The sequence below is a fragment of the Rissa tridactyla genome, chromosome 5 (assembly GCF_028500815.1).
Source record: "Rissa tridactyla isolate bRisTri1 chromosome 5, bRisTri1.patW.cur.20221130, whole genome shotgun sequence".
In the NCBI taxonomy this organism is placed as follows: Eukaryota; Metazoa; Chordata; class Aves; order Charadriiformes; family Laridae; genus Rissa; species Rissa tridactyla.
The window spans coordinates 70,950,241-70,977,686 of NC_071470.1; the positions used below are offsets into that span (position 1 = coordinate 70,950,241).

General features: G+C 39.0%; 1 protein-coding gene across 2 annotated transcripts in view; it reads right to left on the reverse strand.

The window, feature by feature from the left end:
- CLGN (calmegin) overlaps positions 1 to 22,547 on the reverse strand; it is a 30,972-nt gene extending 8,425 nt beyond the window's left edge. For both annotated transcript variants that reach the window (XM_054203249.1, XM_054203248.1), the window contains exons 1-10: positions 22,456 to 22,547; positions 16,763 to 16,941; positions 15,781 to 15,851; positions 12,617 to 12,675; positions 9,423 to 9,564; positions 8,511 to 8,592; positions 5,511 to 5,703; positions 3,467 to 3,656; positions 1,231 to 1,344; positions 456 to 612 (exon numbers count right to left, since the gene is read on the reverse strand). In XM_054203249.1, the coding sequence (XP_054059224.1) occupies positions 456 to 612; positions 1,231 to 1,344; positions 3,467 to 3,656; positions 5,511 to 5,703; positions 8,511 to 8,592; positions 9,423 to 9,564; positions 12,617 to 12,675; positions 15,781 to 15,851; positions 16,763 to 16,941; positions 22,456 to 22,504 (1,236 nt within the window). In that variant the 5' untranslated portion in view covers positions 22,505 to 22,547. The remainder of the gene's footprint in view (positions 1 to 455; positions 613 to 1,230; positions 1,345 to 3,466; positions 3,657 to 5,510; positions 5,704 to 8,510; positions 8,593 to 9,422; positions 9,565 to 12,616; positions 12,676 to 15,780; positions 15,852 to 16,762; positions 16,942 to 22,455) is intronic.
- Between the last annotated feature and the right edge of the window lie 4,899 nt (positions 22,548 to 27,446).

The following is a 27,446-nucleotide window of genomic DNA, read 5'->3' on the forward strand; positions in this document are numbered from 1 at the left end:
GCCTGGTGGCCTAAGACTGCAGGGGAACTACATCCTGTGATCCACACAGTCCCTTCCAGTGCGTGTGTGTGTATATATATAGGTATAAAAAAATTTGTTCATTTAGAAAACCCACACTTAAACCCCCAACAAAAAGAGAAATATTTCATTAAATGATAACGTAATTCAGAATACAATTCTACAGACCATATTAAGTAAGTAATACCAGTGTAAATCGTTGCAAAAAGCAACTTTCAACAGAGAAATCTTTTTAATACAGGAGGCCTATTTTCCAGTATAAAGAAAAAAAAAAGCAAATTAAATACAAAAAAAGCTCAAAATGTTTGGTGTGGGTACTCAGACTCATTCTAAAATATAAATATACTTGAAAAAACCCTAGATAAATCTACTACTTGGATTTGCCTGCTCTGTTGAAGTCTGTACCTTTTAACAATGACCTACAATATTGCTATTACCTGATAGTTAGGATTATCTATCATAGGTGCTTTCCATTTTCCTTTATATTTTGGGTTATTCTTCATGGGACGCACCCAGTGTCCACAGCCAGGTGCAGTCTCACACTTTGGATTAGGGATCTGAGGGGCTTCCCACTCCCCATCCATTTCTTCATCCCTACAGAAAAAAATATTATTAAAATTACAAACAACTGATTTGAGACCGGACTGGTCTGAACGCTAGCTGTCAGTCTGAAGTTAGGGTCCACACACATTTTGCTGTAACAACCTCAGAATTTTGACCCACTCACAAAACTTTAGCCAACAGTATAAACACTTTTTTCTTTTTTTTTTCAAGGAATGCTACATTTTACTTTTTTTAAAGGCCACACGTTCATAACTACCACAGCAACTGTATTCCTGCATCTGCAGACAGCTTGAAACACTCCTCCATAAGATGCTTAGAGATCGCTTTGAGACTGTTATATGATGATTTCAAATTATCAACTTGAATTGTTCCATGGTTTAACACTGTAGCAAATTCATTTTCAAAGGGGTCTTTCATATTTTTTTTTATACCTTCAGAAAACAAAAGGCAATTGACATGTTCATGTTTTTCTAAAAGCAACCCCTAACCCAACAAGTATTTGTCCATACCTTACACATTCCAACTTACTACCTCAAAAGGCAATGAGATTTGGATTGACTTCTGATCCACAACTCATAATTTGCCACGGAGAATAGGCAAGTTTATCTACAAGACATGTTAACAATCTGCACTTGATCAAGTTCTTACCAGTCCTTTGGTTTTTTTGCATTAGGGTCTGGAACATACTGTGGTTCATCATCAAGCCATCCCTCAGGCTTAACAGCATCAGGATCTTCTATTTTGGAAGGCTCATCTTCGTCCCTTCAATTAGAGACTTATGTTAGAAAAATACATCAGCCTGACATTGAACCAATGTTCTGTTCAGAGGACTGTAACTGGCAAGAAAGGGATGATTTTCAAAGGTACAACACAATTAGACACACCAATCATGAGAATCAGACATCCAATTATCTGTTTATAAATATCTGAATTGTATATTCCAGAAGTCATGGCAGTCTGGTGAAGTCCCCACTCACTGGAAAAGGGGAATCATCATCCCCATTTTCAAAAAGGGAAAGAAGGAGGAACCAGGGAACTATAGGCCAGTCAGTCTCACCTCCGTGCCCGGTAAGATTATGGAGCAGATCCTCCTGGAGGCACTGCTGAGGCAGAAGAATAACGAAGAGGTGACTGGGTACAATCAACACGGCTTCACCAAGGGCAAATCGTGCCTGACAAACCTGGTGGCCTTCTATGAGAAGGTCACAACATCAATAGACAAGGGCAGAGCAACTGACGTCATTTACCCGGACCTGAGCAAAGCCTTTGACACTGTCCCGCACGACATCCTGGTCTCCAAGCTGATAAAATATGGGTTTGATGGATGGACAATTCAGTGGATAAAGAACTGGCTTGACAGCCGCACCCAAAGAGTGGCTGTCAATGAGTCCATGTCCAAGTGGAGGCCAGTGACAAGTGGAGTCCCTCAAGGATCAATACTGGGACCGCTCTTGTTTAACACCTTTGTCAGTGACATGGACAGTGGCATAGAGTGCACCCTCAGCAAGTTTGCTGACGACACCAAGTTGTGTGGGGCGGCTGACACGCTGGAGGGAAGGGATGCCATCCAGAGGGACCTTGACAGGCTGGAGAGGTGGGCCCATGCCAACCTCATGAAGCTCAACAAGACCAAGTGCAAGGTCCTCCATCTGAGTCGGGGCAATCCCAAGCACCGATATAGGCTGGGCAGTGACTGGCTTGAGAGCAGCCCTGAAGAAAAGGACCTGGGGGTGCTGGTGGACGGGAGGCTCAACATGAGCCGTCAGTGTGCACTAGCAGCCCAGAAAGCCAACCGTATCCTGGGCTGCATGAGGAGAAGCGTGGCCAGCAGATCGAGGGAGGTGATTCTCCCCCTCTACTCCACCCTTGTGAGATCCCACCTGGAGTACTGCGTCCAGTTCTAGAGCCCCTACTACAAGAAAGATATCGACGTGCTGGAACGTGTCCAGAGAAGGGCCACGAGGATGATCATAGGGCTGGAGCACCTCTCCTATGAGGACAGACTGAGAGAGTTGGGGTTGTTCAGTCTGGAGAAAAGAAGGCTCCAGGGAGACCTTACAGCGGCCTACCAGTATCTTAAGGGCGCCTACAAGAAAGCTGGGGAGGGACTTTTTAGGAGGTCAGGTAATGGTAGGACCAGAGGGAATGGATTAAAACTAGAGATGAGTTGATTCAGACTGGACGTTAGGAAGAAGTTCTTCACCATGAGGGTGGTGAGGCACAGGAACAGGTTGCCCAGAGAGGCTGTGGATGCCCCATCCCTGGAGGTGTTCAAGGCCAGGCTGGAAGGGGCTTTGAGCAACCCGGTCTAGTGGGAGGTGTCCCTGCCCACGGCCGGGGGGTTGGAACTAGATGATCTTTAAGGTCCCTTCCAACCCTAACAATTCTATGATTCTATGATATTTACATTGTTTCAAAGTACTACTTAGCCCAGGAATTGCTGCCATCAACTGGCAGGTGTCAGTCAGGTCTTCCCATTAAGTTTTTCCTTCCTCTTCTAGAATTGCAGTATGAACAGCAGTTCACACAGAAGGAAGTAGAAATCATTGAATATAAATTAACATGATATGGTGGGGAAAAAAAACCCCAAACCAAACACAAAACCTTTTTCCTCATCTTTCAGGTACAGTAATGTTAGTTATTAATTGCAACCATGAAGGGTAAAAAAAAAAAAAAAAATAATCAAAAAGCACTATTATTTCTTTCCTTAGAAGATGACCAGATCCTTGTACCCACCTCAATTATGTTTACAAACTTTAGCACTTTTAGTAGTGAAACATATCCCAATTGTCATTACCAAAAAACCAAAATAAAACCAGTTAAATCTTTCAAATTAATAACCTGCACATAAAAGGCATCGTACAGATAAAAATGTTCTCCTTACCAGTCATCTGGTTTAACAGCATTTGGATCAGATATTTTTGGTCTCTCATCCCAATCTTCAGGCTTCTTCTCACTAGGATCCTCTATTTCTTTGGGAGGGTTTACTGGAGGAACCATATCCTCAAGAAGACTTCCTCTACTGACAACCGATTGGTCAATTAACATTTCAAATGTATCATCTGGTTTTAGCACTAAATTGAAGAAATTTGTATTAAAGAAATACAGAAAACATTAACATTACAAATATCTTTAACCAAAATCTATATAATAATCACAGACTTAGACAAATAATAGCAAAGAGGATCCTCACTAGCAGAGCAGGAGACAGACTCCCCACCCAGGTACTGGATCTGGACACAAAACTTTAAAGTTGCTACTGTGGAGATATATGACCAGTATTGGGCCCCCCAAAATGAAACCTCTAGCAAATTCAAGTGCTGAATCACATCCAAGCACAACGTAAGAGATTTTTTCATAAACCTAGCACTTGGTCAAAATTCTGCTTTATTTATTTATTCTAAAACACAGGCAATAAAAGACAAACCTCTGCCCCAAAAGGCATCTCTGCTACCAAACTACAGTTTCACACCTGAAAGCACGGAAACACAAGAACTGTGTCAGTAACACAGCTGAAGGATCATCAAAGCAATATTTTCTCTGATTGAAACCTGACAGCCATTTCCCTCAAATGCCAGACTGAGAATACAGGAAATTATCTTCAAATGTTTAAGTATTTTAGCAAGTGTGAGTAATTGAGAAGCCAGGGGCAAAGAACTGAGCACTGTCAGACTTGGTAACAGACATTGTATCCAGATCCATTTGTAACAACCAATAAGCACATTTATAAGTGCTTAACAAGTATATTCAAATGTCCACTCAACGCAAAGACTATTAATTCAATATAAATACTATTCCACTTTTATAAAAATAAGTGATGAAAACCAGAGTAACAGTCTTACACTGACAGTTTGATAATATCTAATGAAGCCCTTGCAGCCTAAGTCTTCAACAGTATTAAAATATCCATAAATGCAAAATTTAAATCCCCCATATCACTTTAAATGCAATACAAAGAACTGATTTTTAAACTTATGTTATCAGTCACATAATACATTAGAATCACACAGCTGTACGGAGTCTATTTGAACAGTTACAAACAGAATAAATGCAATCTGAGCTTAAGTATCTTTAATCATAATTTCTAATGAACAGCTCAAACACAGAAACACATACATTCCTTTACCACAAGAATAGTTTTTTGTTTCACTTACGCCAATTATCTAAAAGTGCAAGTTTGCTATGGCACACTACTGTAATTTATTTTAAAGAACAGTTAAGTTTGCCCATGGCACAGCAGTTGCACGTGCCTTCCATCATTATTCAATGGAAGTTCAAAAGCGCAGTCAACTTTGCTGGATTTGCAGTATGCCACAGATTACCCGGTTCTTCTCTGATTATTTATTCTTCACCAGGAATTAGAAAAAGGGGGGAAAAGAACACAGACATTAAACTTTTATCTCTGCTATACCGTTCACTGGTACGTAAAGAGATGTCACATGAATGAAAACCAGCCCATATTCATTCATCTTCAGAGGATGCGGTAACACATCTGTTCATGCTGCACGTGCAGGGGTTACTGAGAACTCTTCACATGTGGAGGAGAGTTGTGTGCGGCACGCTGCAGATTTAACTGAATTCCTGTGAACTCTGATGCCTTCCTAGAATACTGGACAGTTGTGGGTTTTTTTTTGTACCTTCCTTAACAAGTATTTTTATCATGGTAAGTACTGAAAGTATTAATCAATTCCTCATGTTAAAGGCTGGCCAGGGCTGATACGTTTTTTTCAGTAATTTATTATTAAACAGCAACATTTCAAAGCCACTTTTATGTCCTGCAATTAAGCTCAGTCATTAGATCATTTAAGAGCTGGCCTTAAATCATTTAAGCCCGAATCATTAAGCAACCACCTCTCAGAATTAATGGACTATTACAAACATAAAAGCAGACTCCTTTACAATTTAAACTTATAAAAATCTAACAATACCAAGAGTATATAGATGCGTCTTCTTGTCCAAATAGAATTTTTTTAGGTCTACATCAGGACGTTTTGCATGTTTTTCATCATATTCTCCAGTTTTAGGATTCTTATGTCTGAAGATAAAGTGCAGTTTGTAATCTTCTCCACATTTATCTGGTCCAAACATAATAGTATAAGGTGTTTTGTCAAAAAAGTATTCCTGTAGAAGCAAGAAAGCTGAGCATGTGTTATGCTGTACATTTCACAAAGTCATTTTGGGTACTTCTTTTCTGGGTGCTGTGGCATACAGCATAGTTACCTTTTTCTAAAAACCAACTGAAAACTGCTAGGGTAAGTGACGAAAGGAACTGAACAGTGCTCTTGAGTTGCTGAGTGCTCTCTGTTCTCAGGGAATGGCCTAACCATAGAGATCACATAAGCCTCCTCAAGGGAAGATGAATATATTTGTTTAGACCTTACCTTTATGTTAAGTGGAAAAGCCTGTCACAAATCAAAACACCCAAATACCTATAACCTTCTACAAACGTTACACTAAAAGATGGAAGGGAACTAATTACTGTTCTTCACATCAATTTCATTTTTCAATAAAGATAAAACCCCAGGATATTATTACCCTGTATTTCATCAGCCTTCTTGCTCCATATTAAATAACAAACAACCCTGAAAATACCAAATATTGTTACTCTTCTTCAGAGTATGTTGCAGTAAACTCTTGAGATATGTCAGTATCTTTCAACTATTTATACGATTTTTGTATTTGGAATATCCAGTAACATGCTGCCTTGTATTCATAAGCAAGTGCTTGAAGGAAGAAGTCCACTTGATTCCTGGAAGTTTTCTTCATGAAATATATAATCTGACATAAATGTATTGTTTGAAATGAGTCTGTATTTTTAAATATTTTGAACGCAAAGTAAAACATCTTCACTTTATGCACTACACAAGTGCGTGTATTTTAAGTCTGGTCCCTTTTACAACATTCAACAGTCTTAGGAAAATGTCACTGCTAAGAATTAACGATAATTAACTGACTATTCTAATAGCAATAAGTATATATACAGCATTGAGACATGTCCAATTTTAAAGTTAAAAAACAAGACAGAGAGAACATTGACTCATTTAAGTCACCTCATCACACACAGTGAAACTCCAAAAACAGTACAGAATGAGTTGTGAGCCAGGCCATAACCAGGCAGATTTTGCATTTGCCATCTTCTGCTTTACCTTCTAATAAGGTAACAAATACTGGAGAATTACAGTTTCACGTGTAATTGAGCTGAGTATCTTGGTCTCAAGCCTTCTTTTAAAATGTGAAAACTTTTCAGTTTTACTATCATTTACACATTTTTCCATTATGAAAGATGCCATGCCTCTACTTCCTTTCCTGCGGTCTGTACTTTTACTACTTATCTATTGGTACTCAGGTTACTTGAGCATAGAACACATGCTGGCATATAAACTTTAGGAAAAAAAGAAGAGCATTAGAAGTTGCACTAAAACTTTTATTAATACAGCTTAAAAATGCTTACAAGCAACTTATGTGTGTTGCCTCTTTCAGAGGTACGTATTATCCTTGTATCTCATTAAGAGTCCCACTGTTAAGTGACTCTTCCTGACCACTGGTTTGCAGGTCAGGTCAAGCAATGGCTTGAGCCTGTCCTGAGCAATCTCCTCTTCATTTTGCACATACAGCGGGCACCACACTTCACCTCTGTTCTCCTCAGTACTTGAAAGTCGAGGTTATGGCCTCATGGGTCACAGAGGCAGCAGTAAGCACAGACCTCTCAGGGATAAAAGCACAGATGAAAAATCTTACACAGAGAGGAAATGATGAATTCTGCCCACACTCTTATTAAAGTTTTTTTCCAGACTGTTCCCTACTGTTTTTTCCCTGAGCTTGCCTTTCTAGCTCACCAAGTCTTGGTGAACAAATAGTATAGCCTAATGCATCTCAAACCCAACAAATTCTATAGCCTATACAGGTTGTAACTGTGATTGTCTTGCAAACTTGTCACTATACTACTGAATGTGGGCTCAACAACATCAATTAGCCACAAACCTGTAGCGGTTAGAGCAGTCAGCCTTTAAGTGGCCACAGCAACCTACGTCAGAATTTTAAGTACACTTATCCCTTCACAACATTTGAATTGCACAAGATCCTAGGCCACGATTCACTGCCAGTTGTTAACATAGAGGAAAAAAAAGTTGCTAAAATAACCTCCCTCAGAGGCTAGACAGCTTATATCTACACCCCAGCGTACTGGCAGAAATACTAAAAGTGGCAACAACCAGTTCATGTGCCAGAACAGGATTTTAAGCAAGAAATACCTGATTGCATTGGCATAGTAATAAAGAGTTTTGCAGACAAGCTTACATCAACATATTGAGAAACAATCTACAAAATGGTCCAATATACTAAGGCACTTTTTTTCCACACCTGATCATTCAGACCTTTTCCTGGGAACAGAGATTCTCCAACACTTTCAGTTTTTAAATCCAAGTCACAGCCCTTTCTAAGATGCCATGTAGTAAGAAAACCCAACCGTGTTCCACAAGTTAGACATTGAGATTCTATGGCTTCTATTATTGCAGAACGTCAGACTAAACAGATACAAGAGTCCTTTGTCCTGGATATAGGACATCACTCGTGCAGAGCTAAGAGGAGTATATTTATCACAGCAAACTGGTCATTCTAACCTTCTGAAATTCCTATTTGGAGATTTCTTGTGTCAATACAGATCTTAGTAGTTTACTTTAAGTTTTGGACTACCTATAAGTTTTATTAAAATAAATGGAAATTATAAGAAGAATAACTCCAAAGGTTTTGTGTATATATAATCAACTATATGCATATTATTCTCTTGCCCAATCTTCTGTTTAAACATTTAGGAATATTTTAAGAATTTAGGATGCATTAGGAATTAATTGCTTATTGACATTTCACATGAACAATTATGCGTTCCTCAAATGAACAACCGATAGCAATAGTTAAGTAAGAGGACATACCAGATTCAAGTCATCACTACTAGAGAGAAGTTTAATATATGCACCACCACAGTCAATGCCTTCTTGAAAATTCACTTCATACCTGGACAAAGAACAAGTTAAAAAAAACATTCCAAGTATCAGACAAATACAAATTAAGTTCTATCTGCAGTTCTAATTATGACTACATTACGGCTGTGTATTAGTCACTACTGTCAAAACACTTGTACATGACCAAAAAGGTTTTGATTTCCACACAAGCTAATATAGCAGTGATGTCAGTCAAAAAACTCCATGGTAGCAATTGCTACAGTTGGTATCGCCAGTAAGAAAAGTTTCAAGGTGGTATCGACCAACGTGCAAACATCAAAGTGAAGCACAAATGGCCAAGAGTTCTAAAAAGTTTGTGCTGTCTCTGAAACTGCCCATATGACAGGCTGAATTCAGCCAGAGGATTTATCTGGATATGTCTGTTAAGTACAACAAAGCAAATCTGAATATCATAGAAAAGTAGCCAAATTGCCACAGTGCACCTCATCACTAATGTTGCTATAGTACATTCAAGATTCAAGTTGGTTTTACGAAGCTATACAGAAGTATTCTGTAAGTGGAAAAACACTGTACTCAAACTACATACGATTTAGCTCTTTTAGAGTAAGACTGAAAATTAATTAGCTTTTTCAGCAATCTTGTAAAATATCACATTTCTGTCCAAAAATATTTCACAAGAGTTTAAATATCACTTTTTAACACTCGTACTACAATCTTACTTGATTATTAAATCATTCATACTTACAGTTTTGATAACTCTGGATAAGATAGGTCAACGCTATGTGGAAGTCAGTATTTTTCTACAGGGATTCACATTACTTTCCCGACTTAAAGATTTTAATAATAATAAATAGTAAGTAAAAAATCTGAGGGATTACTTACTGAACAATCAAAGGTTTATTATCAAAAATAAATGCTTTTGTTAGCATAGCTGATATTGCATGATGCTTTGCCACCGATTTTAACACTAATCCTCTGTCTCCAGGCACTGTGTTTTCTTTCAGCTCTTCTACTTCCCATCTTCCTAAAACACACAGACAGTGTCTTTAAAAAAAAAACGTAGGCTGAAGTAAAGAAATCATAGCCTTGTTGAAAGCAAAGAGTTAACAGCCAATAAGGACTAGGTGCCAAAGCAGGGAAGAAATCTTGACATATGATGCAAAGAAGTTAAACAATAATCATCCAATTCATTACTGGTAATTCTACCGTGGATGCAAAACATTACTCAAGTCCAGCTTGCACTTCCCCGAACTAACTACTCTACAGCACTCAAATACAAAATAAAATAAAATAAAATTCATGCTACACAAATTTGCTGCTCACATCTTTCTATTAAATCAGTGACAGAATCTTTTAACCAGCACTTTTCAAGAATTAGAAACCACTAGAATTCCAGCTCCACAGTTAGTTGGTAAAATAAAAACTGTGTCATGCCAACGATCCATCTAACCCAATGTCCTGGCTCAGACAGCAAGAAGGAAAGAAACCTTAGGGAAAAAGAATGCAAGTAATTGTAACAACAAGAAGTGACAAGCTATTTCTTTTTTCTTTCCCCAAGTAACTGTTTCTACAGCAGTAAAAATCCCAGTTTCATAACTGTTATAGCCAAAAGAAAGAAAATTATCAAAGTTTGAGTTTTATGGACTCAAAAGTAGGAAATAGTAGTAGCCATGGACTCCAAAGTAGGAAAGAATCCCATCCTTACCATAATCCACCCTAAACCAGTGAAATTGAATAGGAAAATGTACACATGTAATAAAAAAAATGTTTTTACATCACAAAACTTAATTAAGTTTATTGCACAAACCTGTAGCATGTGTGAATATGGATTTCTGTTTAATTGCAATATTGTATGCAAGAATCAATACATTTTAGATATTTTATTCAAGCCTAAAGCTTCCATTGCTACTACAGAGACTGTTTCAATGCTCTGTTCATATTTAATGAATTTTATTGTAAAAATCCAATTCAGCCTTAAGAAATCGGCAGATAGTTAAAGAGATGCCTACTCTTTAGGTAGCTCTATATAGAAATCATAGCTCTATATAGAAAAGCCCAGTTTCCCGTTTCAACAAAAAGGTATTTGTTCTAGCTAATTAAGATAATGCTAGCTTTCGATATTTGAAAGATAGCACATGTGTAAAGCACACGTTATTCCTTGCTCTTCTCCAATATTACAGGAATCTCCAAGAAAACTTTAATATTGTAGATCTGTATCTTTAGCTTGTGGTATCCCACAGTGCCTAGAGGAACAAAGTATTTCTCCAGATTTTAGATTTGTTCCTACCATCACCACATAAAAAACATTAGTCTCAAGGCACTGCGTAAGCTAGATACCTGCATGGTTCTTCCCCTCCTGCTTGTACAGAATGAGAATCTTTCAGGTCAAATCTAATCACGTGGGAGATGAAGCTTCCCCCTGCCCCTCCCAAAGTCTTTAAAAGAATTATCAGATTTCATCTTAAAGACAAGCCTACAGCTTTAAAAATTATAGATTATATAATTGTAAATTCTCCGCGTTTGGAAAAAATACCGTTGATTACACATGTGGGCAATATCCAAAGAACAAGATTTCTAAAAGGGCAGTTATATTTTCTCAGAGATTAGCAGCACAAGATTCACCGATTTTTTTTCCAGGAATGAACACTTTAGAAAGACTACTTTTACAATTCACTGTAATGTTGAAAAAAAGTCTGTGTCAACACATACAAAAGGAAGAAAACATAATGAGTTCTTCAGCATGTATTTTAGAGAAGACTCAAACTGAAATCCAAATGAAACAGCTATTTACTTTTATTTAACTGAAATGTGATTTGTGAAAGGTCATTAAGAAAGGGCAGATATGTATGTCAACATACAAGTTTCTTCTAGTCTGCTAAACAAGAGGTAGGAAAATTCCCTCATCTTCAATAGTGTTCCTTCCTGGAAACTAAGACCAAGGAATAACGTCAGTCAAAACAACAAGACACACAAAAAAATTAAATTGGAAATTTCACTACAGACTTTGTTAAATGTTGAATTGCCTGGGTGTCTGTAAGCAAACATAACTGTTTTGACATTAGAGACAATTTCTACTTAATATGAGGCTAAGTAATCAGAGAGATGTCAGTTCTTCTAAGCATCTCGTCTGTATGGATATCTCCTCTGCAACTTCTTTATTTTTACCAGTTATTTCTGGTAACTGCTAAACCTAAAAACATCTGTTCTGTACTGTTGTGAACACCAAAGTCCTACAAGTTACTATGCTTACCACTTTCTATTAACATTGTTTTCATTTGACATAAGAGCAGTAGCAAATACTTTTCTTTTGCAGGAGAAACATTTTCTGTTCTCCTCACTTTCTCCTGAGTGAAATAAATTGAGGTTACAAAATTACTGCCACAGATCACATATCTGTCAACAATTTAAAATTATATCCAGGCAGGCAATTCCAGCCTAGGAATTTATAAGTCAAGTGCAAACCCCAATGATAAAAACCATCAAACCAACTTTTTCATTATTATTTTCCATTTTTTTTAGACTACTGTAGAATAAACTATACAAGAACCACTGGAGAACCCTACATTCAAGCACAGACAATCTGAAAAAGTATTTTAAAGAAAAACATCATTCAGCTCAACTTTTTTGTTTCAGAAGCTAGTCTGGGAGATCAGCCCATGAATCGGTAGGACAGATGCAGCAACATGGAACTTATTGCTTTAAAAATGTGTTTAACTACTGATATTGAACTGGTAAACCTCTCTGATGTGATTTCAGAGAAGGTAGTTCTCAAGAAGCACTAGTCATAAATAATCAATACTGAATATTCAGATGCCAGAGGGTACTCTAGTATCCTTCATTCCAATAGATTGTTGGGAAGATAAAAAAAAATTAACTTCATGCTAAGTAACCCAATGAGCAACATTTCAGATCTCAGTTTCAGGGCAACAGTCATTATACAAACTAACATATTTTTGACTTACGTCATCTAGGTTTTCAAAGTCCAGTTCAGTGTAAGGGGTAGTTATTTCCCAAAGAACAACAGAACATCAGAAACTATAGAGTGGAAGTAAACATTAAAACCAAAACCCACTTACCATCATATTTAGCAATGTTATCATCTGTGTCTTCTTTCTTGGTTTTAGACAACACCCACCTAAAACAAGAAGTGTAGTAGTCATTTCACTAGCTACAGAAAGCTGTAATATTTAACAAGCAAAGGAAAAACAGCTTTTGCTTCTAGGCTGTGAACCTGTGATAATGATTTTGACAGTCATGGAACTTTGCGTCGTTCAAAGAACATGAAAAGAAAAATTAAAATAGTTTAGTCTAATATAGCATTTCAAAATACTCCCTAAGAATGTAAATGAATAGACAATTATAGCTCTAAAGTAATTTAAATATTCTGAATAAACTTCAGTTTTATACACAACCTGAGTTTGGTAGAATGTTAGAATATTACATAAGCACAGAATGTCAAAGATACATGGCAAATAGCAAGGTTCAAATGCAAAACCTTCAATATGACAACGAAAGGAAAAAAATCACCCAAAGAAACCACAATACCATCTGATAGCAACATTACACATGGATAGCAGAGAAGGAAGGGAAGAGGTACAAGCGTCCAAACGACAAATGCAATCATGCGCTTAACAGATTCCAAATGTATTGCACAAAGGGAATCCCAACAGGGCAAACAAACTCCTGATCTCCTTGATACTATAAATAAGGCAAACTCAGCTTATCAAATTGAGGTTACAAAAAAGATATGCATGTACCCTACACACAAAGTGTTCATTTGAAGGAGGAAAAAAAAGAAAAAAGAAGGAAAAAAAAGGGCAATCCACCCTCATCTGGTCATACAGTGGTTCTATCTTGAGCCATGCACAGGAATATCTTAAGCCAACATTGTCACTGAACTCTTCATTGTATCAACTACAATACTACATTCTCATAATTAATTCTGTAAAGAACTATTTTCATTCATTCTGAACAATCCTCTGCATGGAGTATTTCAGGGATGAATACTTTATCTTTTCTGCTTGAGTTTCAGCCAGATTTGTTCACTGTTAACAGAAAAGCTTCACAGTATGAATGGCAAACTAGATCCCTCATCTATCAGGAGAAAGACCAATGAAGAAATAATACATCTCCACAAGCCATGCACAAGATTTTCAAGGTCTATTCTTAAAAAAGCAACTCTATTCTGGTGATTTACCTAGTCAATTTATGTGTCTCTTCTCTCCAGTTTTAGGAAAGAAAGGCAACACACTGCTTACTTTCTCATACATCTTAGTTCCATACTTGTTATTCTTATGTAAATTATGTACAGCTAGATCAAAAACATTCTGAGCATTGTAGCTAAAGCTTTGAATATTAAGTTTAGTAGGAAGACAAACTAATCTTTGAACAGATCTCAAAGCTAGAAATTGGGAGGAATGATATTATTCAAGTGTTCCAGTTAAGTTTTTGCATTTGTTAAGCAAGGTTTTCAGTTGTTTGGGTTTTGGTTTTTGCTTTTTTAACAATCACTATCACCTCTTCTATTTAATCATTTTCCTGTCATCATTGGAACCGCTTTTGTATTGCGCTTCCTAACATTTAGAAGTGACAAGTGATTAAGACAAGCGATACACTGAAGACAGGAGCTTGTTAGGTATTTTCCTTCTACACTTGGTCTAAATATGTAACAAAAATAAGAAAATATGAAAGACTGTAATGTGAGTAATGACAGATTAATGTTCAGTGGCCTGAAATTCCCTGTAACTCTACAGAATAGAACAGTTTAGAAACAACTGGAAAAAGGGAGCAAGATGACTCTTATAAAAGTTACTGGTGCCTGCTACCATGCTACTTTGTTTACATTTTAAATTGTGCATCCTCAATAGACACACATCTTTTATGATGGTATAACCTCACTCCTACAGCAGGTGGATCTCAATCCTCTCACAGGAAGTAAAAAAAAATAGGCAGCTTTAAATTCTACCATAATGAACATATCATATTGCATCTCCTTTCACCTCTGTCTTGCTTTTCACAGAGTTGTATTTTATTCCATCAACTTTAGTAACGTATGAAAACACCCTTTTTTGTAATTCTTTACAAATCAAGAGACAGCTCTTGTTCAACAGCAAAGCGTACAGGAAAAAAAAAAACACCAATAACAAGACCTGATTTGTCACTAAAAATGAAAGACTTACCTTCACATTTTAAAACCCTTTCTCATAGCAAGAAAGTACTCTTAACAACTCATCACACCAGCTCTTACTAAAGAGATTTCTACTGCATTCACAGATCCTACCTGGATGCACGCTTATTTAACTTGAGCGTGACAATATGCTAACTCAGCTTGATACAAAAACGAAAAGTCAGTGATCACACAGACCACTTTTACCTGGTACTCATTTGTTTTCCTTGGTATTCTACATCCTTTATAGCTGAGCTAGAAAAGACAACTGAAAACTAAGTTGTTTTCCAACTAAAAGTAGGAAGTCTTCTCCAGAAATAGAAAGTAATATATTATATTGACTCTTATTGACAGTGCATTGGTGGCAACTGACTATAGCTCACAATACACAGCTTTTCATTGAGCAACACAAGTCACCCAGTAGCACTTACACCTTACACTGCCCTACTGATGGAAGAAAACTTACAAGATACAGACAAGACAAAAACGTCTGGCTTAAGAATTTTTGAGATAAACCCGAAGATTTTTTTAAAATACCAATGCACTAAGGTGAAACTACTTAGGAACACATCAGCAGTCTCAAAAATATTTAATTCTTATTGAGTATGGGAAGCAATACAATAAATCAATAAAAAATTGCTAAAAAAAAAGGCTTCCCCAATAAAGGTTTTATCTATAATGCTGAAGGCTCTGTCTTCTTACGCATACCTAAGTGCACATGAAGAGGAAGAAAGTTTGCTACTGCAGTGTAATGGCTATGCACTTCACCTTGCAGCTAGTTAAACTCAACTGGCTAAATCTTTAAATTATATTATTTTTCTTAATGTCCATAAACCCAGAGTTTATTAAAAACTTCCTTAAAACACAAAAAACAGCAACATACCTGAAATATTAACTGTCTGGCTTAACATTATGATGTATTTGGAGCAAGCATTACCAGCCTTCCCAATTCTAACCCCTGTAAAAATTAATTTTTATAAAGATACTAGCAGACAAATCAATACAAAGTAAGTCCTGCCACTATAAGTTAAACTGCTAAAAATAAAAGTTTATCATTTTAAGGCATAAACTTACCCAGAAAATTCTCCATCAAAGGTTTCTGTAAAATACACTTCCCCAGTTGGCTTTGGAGTCTGGTACACAACCTAAAAAGACATGTACAGACACATGGTCTAGCATAAATTACATTTTTTCGTTTGAAATACACTATCATATCTCCAAGAAGCAGCCCATCCAGACAGACCACCAGATTTTGTTCAGTAGAAACATCTAGCAGCATGAAACACCTTTCCCTGCTCCCGCGTGCCCCTCTTATTTCTACAGTTTGGGCACATCCCTCTAACAGTGAACAATTTTACATCTGTGAATTTTAAAAACTGCTTCCTGTGTTCAAAGCTCATAACTAAAGTACTGTTACACATCTTACGTGCAATAAAACCCCAGAAAATTTACTGAACTTGCAACAGTTCTCTGCTTTCTCCCTACTTCTTTCTATACATGTTTTCCATTCTGTTTTTCTATCTACTTTGCACATTACAGTTGGGCCACACAGTAAAAAGTTGAAAAAATAATTTGAGTATCGCCCACATCTATTATGAAGGACAGCATAACAAATGTAAAAAGATTTTCTGAGAATAAAGACAGTGTCAAAAGGCAGCTGTGACTGATGAAATCGAGAAACTGGTCTGAAGTCAAAACCTCAGTAAGACCAAGATGTTTTCTGTTTTCTTCTTAGAAATGGCATGTTACGACTTGCAATAAAAAGTTCTACATCTAGATTGAAGCACAGACTAGCAAAACCTTCTTCATGACTATCCACTAGAGGCAGGAGACCTGACTTTATACTTTGGCATAGCAGAATCATTTATTAAGCTTGTCCTGTGTGTCACATACAGCAACTGAAAAACTCAGACTGGTGGGTTTGACACTCCCTCAGCTGTCAACTCCGTATTAACCTGGTCTTTTTAAAATGCGTTTGTCCACCAATTTATCTACTAGTGGTAACTATGTGCCTTGTAATTAAGCAAGCTTTAACTAAAGACTTCTGTAGTCTTACCTCTAAGGAAGATTTATCTCTGCCAACATTAGGTTCTTGAGACTGCTTGTCGAAATCCTCCGCTTCAACATCTGCGTCCAGAGTTTCTTCATTTTCAATTTCTGCAGTCACTGAGTTAATTATCAGGACACCCAAGCACAGCCAGTCCCACTGGAAGTGCATCCTCCTTATCTGAAGAACTGAAAGTTTTAAATTTTAAATATTGTTGCAAGGATACTATCAATACTATTCCAATGTTACCCCACATTTTACCTCAACAGAAAAAAAACACATTAAAATAATAAGAAATAAAGATCATAAAGTATTGTCTCTACAGAATTTTAATAAGGTGCTATACCTTAATTTGAACAATTTCTTACTACACAGCCCTGACTCAGACTCTTTTTCCCTTCATGTTGTCCCAGTGCTTGTAGCCTGTTCCCTTATCTTGCCAGGCCACAAATCTAGCAAGAATTTGACTGTTGTATATATACATTTTTAAGAATTAAGTAAGACTGCTTTTATTTTTCTCATTCCTTAACAATCTGAACAAGTAATCAAACTGAATCAGTCTCTAAAGTGTAGCAAAAAGTAACATCCCTTTCATTAGGGAAAATAAAATTGATAGATTTAGGACATATTATTATCCACTGCCAGAACTACTCAATTGTTTTGGCTCTTCTGCCACTGTCTACATTTGGATGAGTGCAGAGTTTATATCAACTCCAGCTCTAAGCATCTGAAGAAAGCATAAGATTGTTTCAGAAATTATCCAATAAACACAAAAGTTTAATCTTAAATGCAAATATCTTTCCAATTTCAGGGAAACTTGAAAATCTTTAATCTGTGTAAGTATAAATGTCAACATCAGATAACTACACCAGCCTCTCAATCTAATCTGCTGCAACACAGAAAAAGATTGCTGCCCAGGTGGTTTTGCTTCACAACTGCAATACATACAAATCCAGTTTAATGTTAGAGTACCCACTGCTTTGGAGCACTGTAGTATCAAGCACATGCCTATGCAAGTTTCCTCAACAGTCTTGCCAAAAATGCTTCTTTATGAATTTGTTTTTGTCTGGATTTGGAAATGGAAGGCAGATTCTAGATATCACTGCACAGGTATTTATCCTTTGGTTCTTATTAACGTCTATCCACAGTAAGTTTAAAAAGAAAGACAATTACTGATATTTAGTTTGCTATTGTAAGACATTTTCAAACCTTGCATTACTTTTAGCCATTACTACCATAATAAATATTCTGCTACAGAGGTGCTTTCTGTGCCTGAGAAAGCAGTCACGCTCTTAGTTATATCATCGCTCTCTAGAGATTAAATTGTTTACCACTACAACCCTAAATATCGCAGCAATTCAAGCAACCTTATACTGGAAGCGTGAGTCTCTTTCTTTCTTGCTAAGCAACAGAAACATTAGAATTGCACCAATTTATCATTCAATTCATAACATTTGCAAGTTCTATCAACCAACACATATAGAGACCAAATAGTATCAGGGCTAAAAAAACCTCATCCCAGTATGACCGTACTACAAGTGTCCAAAAAGAAAACAAACTATTTTTTCCTTATTCCTTTTAAGATCTATTAATTTAATATTGAGTGCATTAATTATATTTAGAGCCAAAACCCAGAAGTTTCATAAAGAAGTGTTTCACATATTAGTACTATGTCAATATTAGGAAATCATCAAAAGTCTCCCTTCTTGTGACAAACACCTATTTTCCACAAAACTACATTAATTATGTTACCATTCTTTTTTTTCTCCCCCACTATTATCCACAATCCATACCATTCTTTGCAGGACTTTTCACCCTGCTGTGTATTTTGCTTGGGGATGGCAAGTCTATGGTTCCCTCTTTTCTCAGTTATTAACACAGTGATATATCTCAAAAGTTATCTGCAAATTTTACTACTTTGTCGCTCTTTAATTTTAAGTAAAAACTACAGATGCTGTAATTCATAGACCTCCTTGGCCAATTCTAGACCTTAAAATAATCTTGACCTGATGATTTAAAGTCATTCAGTTTATCTTACTGTTGCAGTTTAGGCTGGGTTGGCCACTAAATGAATGACAGATGTTTTCTATTAACCCTCTTCCTTCCCAGAAAGGGAAGGGAGAGAGAATAAGGGAGAGACTTATGGGTTGGGAAAAAAAACATAAGCCAGCTTTTAATGAAATATTAACAATAAAAAGAAAAGCTAATAATATTAATAAGAAAATAATGAAGTGTACACAAATATATACAAAACCAACATCGAGCTCCCAGGATGATAATCACACCACTGGCCAGCACAGGGACTGGGCTCAGCAGCAGATGGGAACTGGAGTCAGAAACACAGGGATTGGGACCAAAGGCAGACAGACAGAGGCCTCCTCGGATGCCGGCCACTGAAGAGAGAGGCTGACCCCTTTGATCCCTCAGCTTTTATACTGAGCAGGAGGCAGATGGGATGGAATACCCTGTTGGCCAAGTTTGGGTCACCTGCCCTGTCTGCTCCTCCCCACAGGTGCAAGCCCTCTACACTCTTCTACTTCTGACCCTCCAACTTGGTACACAGCAAAGTGAGCTGACCTTGGCTGTTAGAGCAAGAAGTATAAGCAAGAGCCTCTCTGCATACCATTCCTTGGCATTAACTATAAGCATCAGACATTACCACTGCCAGAAGCAGACAGTGTCTGAAAAACATATAATTAATTTTGGAGAGTACAGTCAGTCAGAAGAGACTTAACAGAAAAGTAAAATGACTGAAAAGAAAATTGGTTTTGTTCTGCTTCAAACCAGGACACGCACGCAAATACTCTATCTTACAGTGTTTGAACATCTTTGTCTGGAGGCTACCACACTCAGTTTTACCACCCCCATCTCAATCATCCCATGTTCTTAATCATCATATTAGCACAAACTGTTGAAGAATTTCCTATCAATACCTTCTGGGACTCCTTAGTTCTTAACTAAAGTGGCTTATATTACTCAGGTATTAGACTTGCTTTTTTACCATAAAACTTCACTACCTTACTTTAGTAGTTTGTCACGCAGGTGGTCTCCTCTTCCTCTCCTAAAGCAGATGAAGAGATACATCTTTCTTTGTCAACACAGTGTGTTTTGCCTATGATCCAAAATGCCTTTCACTTATATAGCTGTAATTTTCCTGTAATTAGCCCCATCCACTTCTGTTCCATACATAGACTAGCAAGGCCATCCAAGAAATCAGACTAATACTCACCTTTCCACACAGTTCCCTTTTAAAAGAACTCCTGACGCTTTCAACGTGTTAAGCTTTTTCCTTTCATTCATGCTAAGCCTCATCGCTACTCCTTGAATCTAGCCTAGGACATTCCTAATTTCATTCAGTCTTCAATTACATCTATTACTTTTCCCTTCAAAAAGGGAACACACACTTTTTTGACCTTTTGACACACTTTCTAAATAAGACCAGAAACACTGAAATATGTTATCAAGAACAATTACAGTTATTGCTCAATTGCCAGGCAAAGACTGTTTTAAACAAGACCATTACATCTTTGACTTTTGTGAATTCTGCCAGCACTACGGCCTTAGAATGCAAAATAAATCTTTAAACTAAGTCAAAGAGTTTCTAGTCTCAAAATAGAACTTCACACTATGCATTTAATTGTCTTTAAAACCTACTGAACTTTCCTAATTAGCACATGAAAACCTACGGAAAGCTTTTCTTATTCTTTCCTCAAGGTGACCATAAAAACAGGCCAAAAGGATCCCCACGGTTAAAAGTTCCTCAGCAGAACAAAACAAGTTATCCTAGCCTACAGCACTCACACAAACACATAACACACTTATGAGCAGTCTTGGCCCAAACGTCAAAGACCAGTGACTTCCAAACCATCTTTCAGGGGGCTACAGCAAATATGTAATTACAAAACCATACATCTTGACAGCATCTTCAATTAGGAATGCAATATAGCTGTAGTATGACCCATGAGAGAACAGGATAGCCGTTCTTCAGTTTGAAAAGCTGTAATCATAGAAGCTGAGTCAAAGAAGTTTATCCAATAATAATTACACCTCCAAAACGGGATTCACAATCATTCCTTTTGGGATGGGCAGCTTATATTCAGCTTTCTCTCCATGACAGAATTGTCAATATGTTTAATATATGTAACTTCAGACCTGCGATTTTAAACTGAATTTTTGTGTAGCTTGGTCACTCTTTGCGCCGGGAACATCGGTAACTACAGCCCATCTACACATCAGAAGAGACATTTGAGCCAGCAGTACTATAGTAAAGCATACTCTTGGGACCAGCAACAGTGCTGCAACATCAGCGTAATATTGCACCTAAAGAAACAATCCACCATTTCTGAGACACATACTAGTATTTATGAAAGACAACAGGCATAAACTGAAAGAATATTCTGACTGGATATTAGAATTTTTTTCCCCCATGAGGACAGGCAAGCTGTGGTACAGGCTGGCTAGCCTCAGTCCTTGGTGTTTTCCAAGACCAATAGAATAAAGCTCTGAGCAACCTGAACAGGCCTCAGAGCTGACCCTGCCATGAGCAGCAGGCTGGAGCAGAGACCTCCTGGGGTCTCTTCCCACCTGAATGATTTGATTTCCACAGATGGTTGCACAGTGCAAGTACATCAATCTTCAGACCACTGCACCATGGTCTTTTAGATATTCTACATGTGCCATTAAATTAATGGCATTGTTACTCCATTTGATGCAGAATTAAATAGAGGTCGGGATCTTTTAGATTATTAACCATCCTCTGCTAACCACCAATGTTTTGGTGGGGTCCCCGTAGCCGAGAGGTCAGGCCATTTGACAGTGGCCCAGAGGGTTTGGAGTTTGAGTCCTACCAACATCTTTGTGACCCTGCTCTGGCAGGGAAGTTGGACTAGATGATCTCCAAAGGTCCCTTCCAACCCTGTGATCACTGACTTTTCCTTGGACTTTAGAGAGGGCCGTGCCTTTTTCATAAAACTGTCATAAAACTGTCAGAGTTCTGCATTCTCAAGCAGAGAGTAAGACTGCCACTAACAGCCTTTCTCACTCAGGGGGCTAAAGCTCCTGCATCCAGTACCAATACATGGGCTTTTCCTATACCAAAATACCAATTCCACCCAGGGCAATGGAAAGCGGTGTTTTTCCCCCAAAACCCTTCCTCCATCCATAACCACGTGCTGCCTTACTCCTCCCCCACAGAGCAGTGTGGCCATCAACCTGACCAAAGACAGCATCCAGCTCCGTGAAAAGCACCCTGGAGTTCCTACACAACGACCACCGCAAGGCCAACTGGCTGCCCCGGCCTCACAACCGCCTGTAGTCCTGGCGGCCACGTTCCTCAGGCGAGGCGGCCCTCCTCTCCTCAGGCTCTCCCCTCCGCTCTCTCCTCAGGCGCGGCGTCTCCCCTCAGGGGCTGGGCCGGACCCGCAACCCACCCCCCCAGCTGCTCATCCCTCCGAAACCCACCCCCAGGAGCCCCGCCGCCGGCCGGGAGGGGTCCGACCTCCCCCCAGCCGCCACACACCGAGCGCCGGAGACAGGACGGGCGCTGCGGGGGACCACCACGCACCCTCCCACCGCCGCGGGCCCGGGTGGCCGCCACTCCCCCACATACACTCCCCGCCCTAGTTATCAAACACCGCAGCGCAGAGAGCGGCCGACGAGCGGCCCCCACCCCAGCGCACCCCTCCCCGCGGCGGGCAGATTACCGGCGGCGCGATCCCCGCTAGCCGAGCCTGGCTGCCGTTCCCTGGGCATCACCGGCCGCGCATGCGCACCGCCGACACCGGGGATGCGGACGCCGAGGAGCAGGTGCCGCCGTTCTGCCTCAGCCAATCCAGGCGCAGCATGCGTGGCTCTGCCCAATCCGCGCCCGAACCACCACCTCCACGATCCGCCGCCGGCAGGTAGGCCCACCAATCGAGGGCGCCCTCCCGCCCGGCGTGGGCCAATGGCGGCTCGGCCCGCGGGTGCCCGAGCCAATCGCGGGGCAGCACCTTGCCAGGCTGCCCCTCGGCTTCGCCGCCACGACGCCATTCTGCGCTTAGTCCGGGCTGGGGGATGGCGGCTCCTGAGTGTGCTCCTTCCCTGAGGAAAAGTTGCCAGGAGAGACGGGAAATCCAGTGCCATTGGGTTGGACACACATCAGTGTGTGCTCCAGCATAGAGTTTTTTGAGATAGACTTTGCCATTATGGCCACAGTCAGCAGGACCTTGAGCTGCAGTGGCGTCATCCCACTCGGTCAGTGGTCGGGATGGATAAAGACGTGTTGGCTTCTCCGTTGCTAATTGGAGCAATTTAGCTGAAGTTAACCAAGCCCTGTGTTGCAGTTGGAGACTCGGTCTAGCGATCCAGTCTACATTTGGGGGGTCACCGAGGGGAGCGGCCACAGCATTAATTCGTGACTGGTTTTTTGAAAGCCGCACCCAGGCCTGCTGAACACAGCAGGGTACCGCACTGTGGAGCCTCCCGGCCCAGCTCAAGTTGTGTCTTTACACTCTGGGCACTGAACAATATATGAACATTTAAAAACATCATCTGTGACACCAATAGTTGAAACATGCAGGAGAGGGCTGAGACAAAAGCGATTCCTTGAGGGATCACGAGGAATGTAGAAGTTGTTCCAGCTGCTGCCGGACTGGGTCAGGGCTTGGCATGTTTGCACGTGATGCTGTGTCACTTGACAACTTGTCTCAAAGACTTCCTGCTGGCCAAAGGCTGTAGGAGTTGCCATCCACATTACAAGCTCAACATTCATTCTGGACACCAACCATCACGCCAGTATTGGTGAGATGAACCACACAACTATAGCCACTGCCTTCCGTTCTTACTGTTGAATCTCTCTGAAGGATGCATCTGCAACTCTTCACTGAAGACTGCTTTTGAAAGGTACGCTCCTACGCAGCCAAGGGCATGCGTCATTGCAGTACCAGCCATCCCCTCAAATGCAGGCAGATTTCACTGCCCAAGAAATTCTTCCTAAGGCACATAAGCAGAGCTTTTCTTTCTATTGCCTATGAAACTGTGGGTCTGTGAAAGAAAAGAAGGAAGGAAATACCAGAAATGTTGATAGCTATAAGAAAAAGTGGTACTTTTTTCTCATCACTCAAAGCATCTTTCAGCCAGCGCTCAGGCCACAAGAATCTGTTTTGTGTTACTTGATTCTTACCATGTTGAGGAAACGGTCTTTTGGACATAACAATTATGGCCTATGCACTGTTAAGTTAAGCTTCCCCCTTCCTAAAATAATTTATAATGTCAGATAATTTTTATAGATTTCTCCATTTGGTTTATGTCTACTACATATTAGTTTGTTGACTCAAAACTCTTAGGAGTTACCATTAGAATGTGTAACATGAATTATAAATCCAAATGCTCATATTTATTTTTGTGGTATTCTGCCTTTCAAGTATTAGGGGTCCACATAATTAATGGAAATAAAATCACTAATTCAAATCTGTATTTAATGTGCTTTTGAGAAATGGTACCATAGTCCTTTGGAAACTTCAATCTTTAGACATCTCTAGCTAAAAAAAAATAAAGGCATGTTCTTGAGCAAACAAAGACAGATGAAAGCTATCCTCACAGCTTGAAATGCACATACATCCTTTTAGAAGCAATTGGAGAATTAAAGATTTCTGCTTACTGCAGAATTAATTGTTAATTTTACTACCATTCATTGTAAGGCATCTATGAAAGATTTATCTGGAATCTTACATTTATGCAAATAAATAATAGTTTAAAAAAAAAACAACAAAGAAAACACAACCCAAAACACTCTCAGACACAACAATTAGTTTGCGCAACCAGTAATACAGGTAACAAATGTGTCTTATGAGTAATAAAAAAAGTAGATGTTAGAGAAAATTGGGATCCATGTGTATGAGACACTATCCACTTTCTTTCTCAAATGAGAGAGATATTTTCAATTCAATAAGCAAATACATTTTCAACTTTGGATTAAATATTTCCTAATTAATTTTAATAGATATTCCTGCTTAGTTTCCTCTCAGTGTACATTTAGCAGCCATTAGCATTTACAGTGGATGTGTGCTTGTATTAAGCTGTCATAACAGCACTGATGAGATTAGGGGCCCATGTAATTAATGGAAATAAAAAACAATTTAAAAAATCGGTAAAGCCAAGTTCATAACTGCCTTTCGTATTGAAGCCAAATGTTAGCATTCCCCTTTCAAAAGTCCCTCAAAGGTTTTAAGACAAGAACGGAGACACAGCATTCAGAGAAACGAATAACTGCGCTCCAGTGAAAATCAAAATGGGTTGAATAAATCATCATTAATATTGAATTAGCTTGAAAAATGGGCCTTTTTCCCCAACAGGTATTTAACCTGATTAGGTACATGTACAATGAGCCCAAGGTAGTCAATATTTTCTCGATTATGTTTTAAACCACATGAAAATACTGAAGTAAAATTCCCTACTGAAGGAGCCTGGTGATCCTGTATGGAATCTGAAACTCCTTTCATAGTTTTTTATTTTATTTAGGATTACTGCCTTTGTTTCTGTAAGTTACAATCACAGCGCCTACCCTGCAAAAACCTGTCACCCATAAAGTCAGAGGATGTTCCTTATCCCCTGGACCCGTTACCTAAACTGAAGCTTCCTATGAGGTGGCCTCCCTGCAGCCTTTAACCTGGACCCAGGGCTGCGGTGTGCGAAGGCGCACGCAGGCTCAGTACACAGGATTATTAAAGGGAAAACCACAGGCAGGGACTTGCTTGCAGGGTGGAAAGGAAGCTGGTGCACCTGTTCTGTAACCGCCCCTTGCCTAACAGAGACTGTTATGAACAAACCCAGCTAATTCACTCGCCAGTGGTGGTTGTTGCTGTTAACATACAAAGGTAAATAAGTGTATTTGTGTTACACTCCATTATCTTAAACTTCCTGGGGCTGCAACACTCACTATTCAGCTGTCACCACTTCACTGAAAATCCCGAGTTCCTCTCACGAGGTTCCTTCAGTTTTATAGTGGTGCTGCAGATTGTGCAAGAAACTTCTGCACTCCGCAAAGCACAGGAATAATCAAGAGTAAGCAAAGTTTTAATAGTGCATATGCAAGCATTCATTATTTCCTGTGTCAACATTTAAAACCTCGTTTACGTCAAAGTGATGGGAAGTGTGTTCTGCGATTGCAATGGTTATGTAAAATACGCAAAAATAGAATCAGAATGAATGAAGGACAAAGCTGGCAGTGCAGAATGAAAAAAATGTATTTACAAAAAGTCCAGTCGCTTCCTAATATAATTTCAGGTATTCTGAAATTTTTGAATTTCTGAGCTTTTTGAAATTACACTTCAACACTTAAGAGTGAAATCTCATTTCACTGTGAAAATAAGAGGTTTTGGTAACAAAATCTATTAGCTTAGTATTTTCTGTGTTTTCACTGACTAATAATTGTTCTGAAATGTCCTCCTTATGGTGACGCTTCCCTGTAACAAGTGAGTGTAAGGCAGCCTGAACGCAGACACTGCTCCCAGCCTGGGACTCTGTTGCAGTGAAAGCAATGGCAAAACAAGATTTTAAGTTTTTACTAGATCACGCACCTAATTAGTAAAATGTTCTACAATAAATGCTCTTTCTACTTTGATTTCTGCTGTTTTCATCTTTTGATGGCAGGTGAAACAAGCCTTATAAGAGGGCAATTCAGACTATACAGTTGCAGTACATTTACAAAAACTTGCCATTCTGAAGCGTTTGACAAGATCCTGAAGATAATCCCCATGACATGATGTGATTTCAATGACAGTATTAGAAGCTATGACATGCTAAGAACTGCACTAAGGTGTCAGGAGAGGTCCCACACTTCAATCATTTTCATACGTCTACAAGTTTCTAAAGCTCTGCAGGAAAAAAAAAAAACCTTGTTCTGTAGGTTATCTGTGGCTTTGCGTTTTTGGGTAGAGGGCCCTATTCATTTCAAGTTGTTTTTCCCCAAAGATGCTAAAGCACTTCAGGTTAAGAGAGAGAATGACTTCAGAGAACTCAATTTTGTCTCTCTTAATGCAATCTGATTTGTTTTTTATTCCCTAGTACAAGTTTTTGTCTCAGACTCCTGCATCGGCAGAGAAAAAGATGATCTGGAAGGCGATTCTGAGCAAGGTCATTGGGAGGCGGCTCTGCCCTTCTCGTGCGGTAGGTTCGATGCAGAGCCACTTCACTTCCTCTCTTTCCCTAGTTGCAGTTTTAGCCACTGCTTTTTAACAATCCACTGGTCTCAGTTTCACTTAGCCCTTCTTTTTACTGGAAGTGCTGATGGATAAAGGTGTCCCTCTGTGCATCTCTGGATTACTGCATTAATTCTTAACCTGCATTGAACTCTTATCCTAACGAAGGCTGCAGTATTTGGTCCGAGGAATACATGCATACATATGTATGTATATATATCTACATGCACATATATATTGCACCACAGTATACTAACAATACTGTAAATGATCAAAATATTATTAGAGGTGGTCTTTGAAAAAACACCCTTCTGAAATGTTTTAATGTAAGAAAATTAATCTTATTCTAAATTAAAATACTTTTGCATTAGGAATACAATTCTTCATTAATGTAACCCATTTAATACAAATCCATGCAACAGTGTACAGTGCAGCTTATTTCTCGCTGTCTGCTGTGCAGCTGCAATGCATGTGCAGGAGAATGAGGGCGCAGTTGTGCTTCAAGTGCTAAGGAG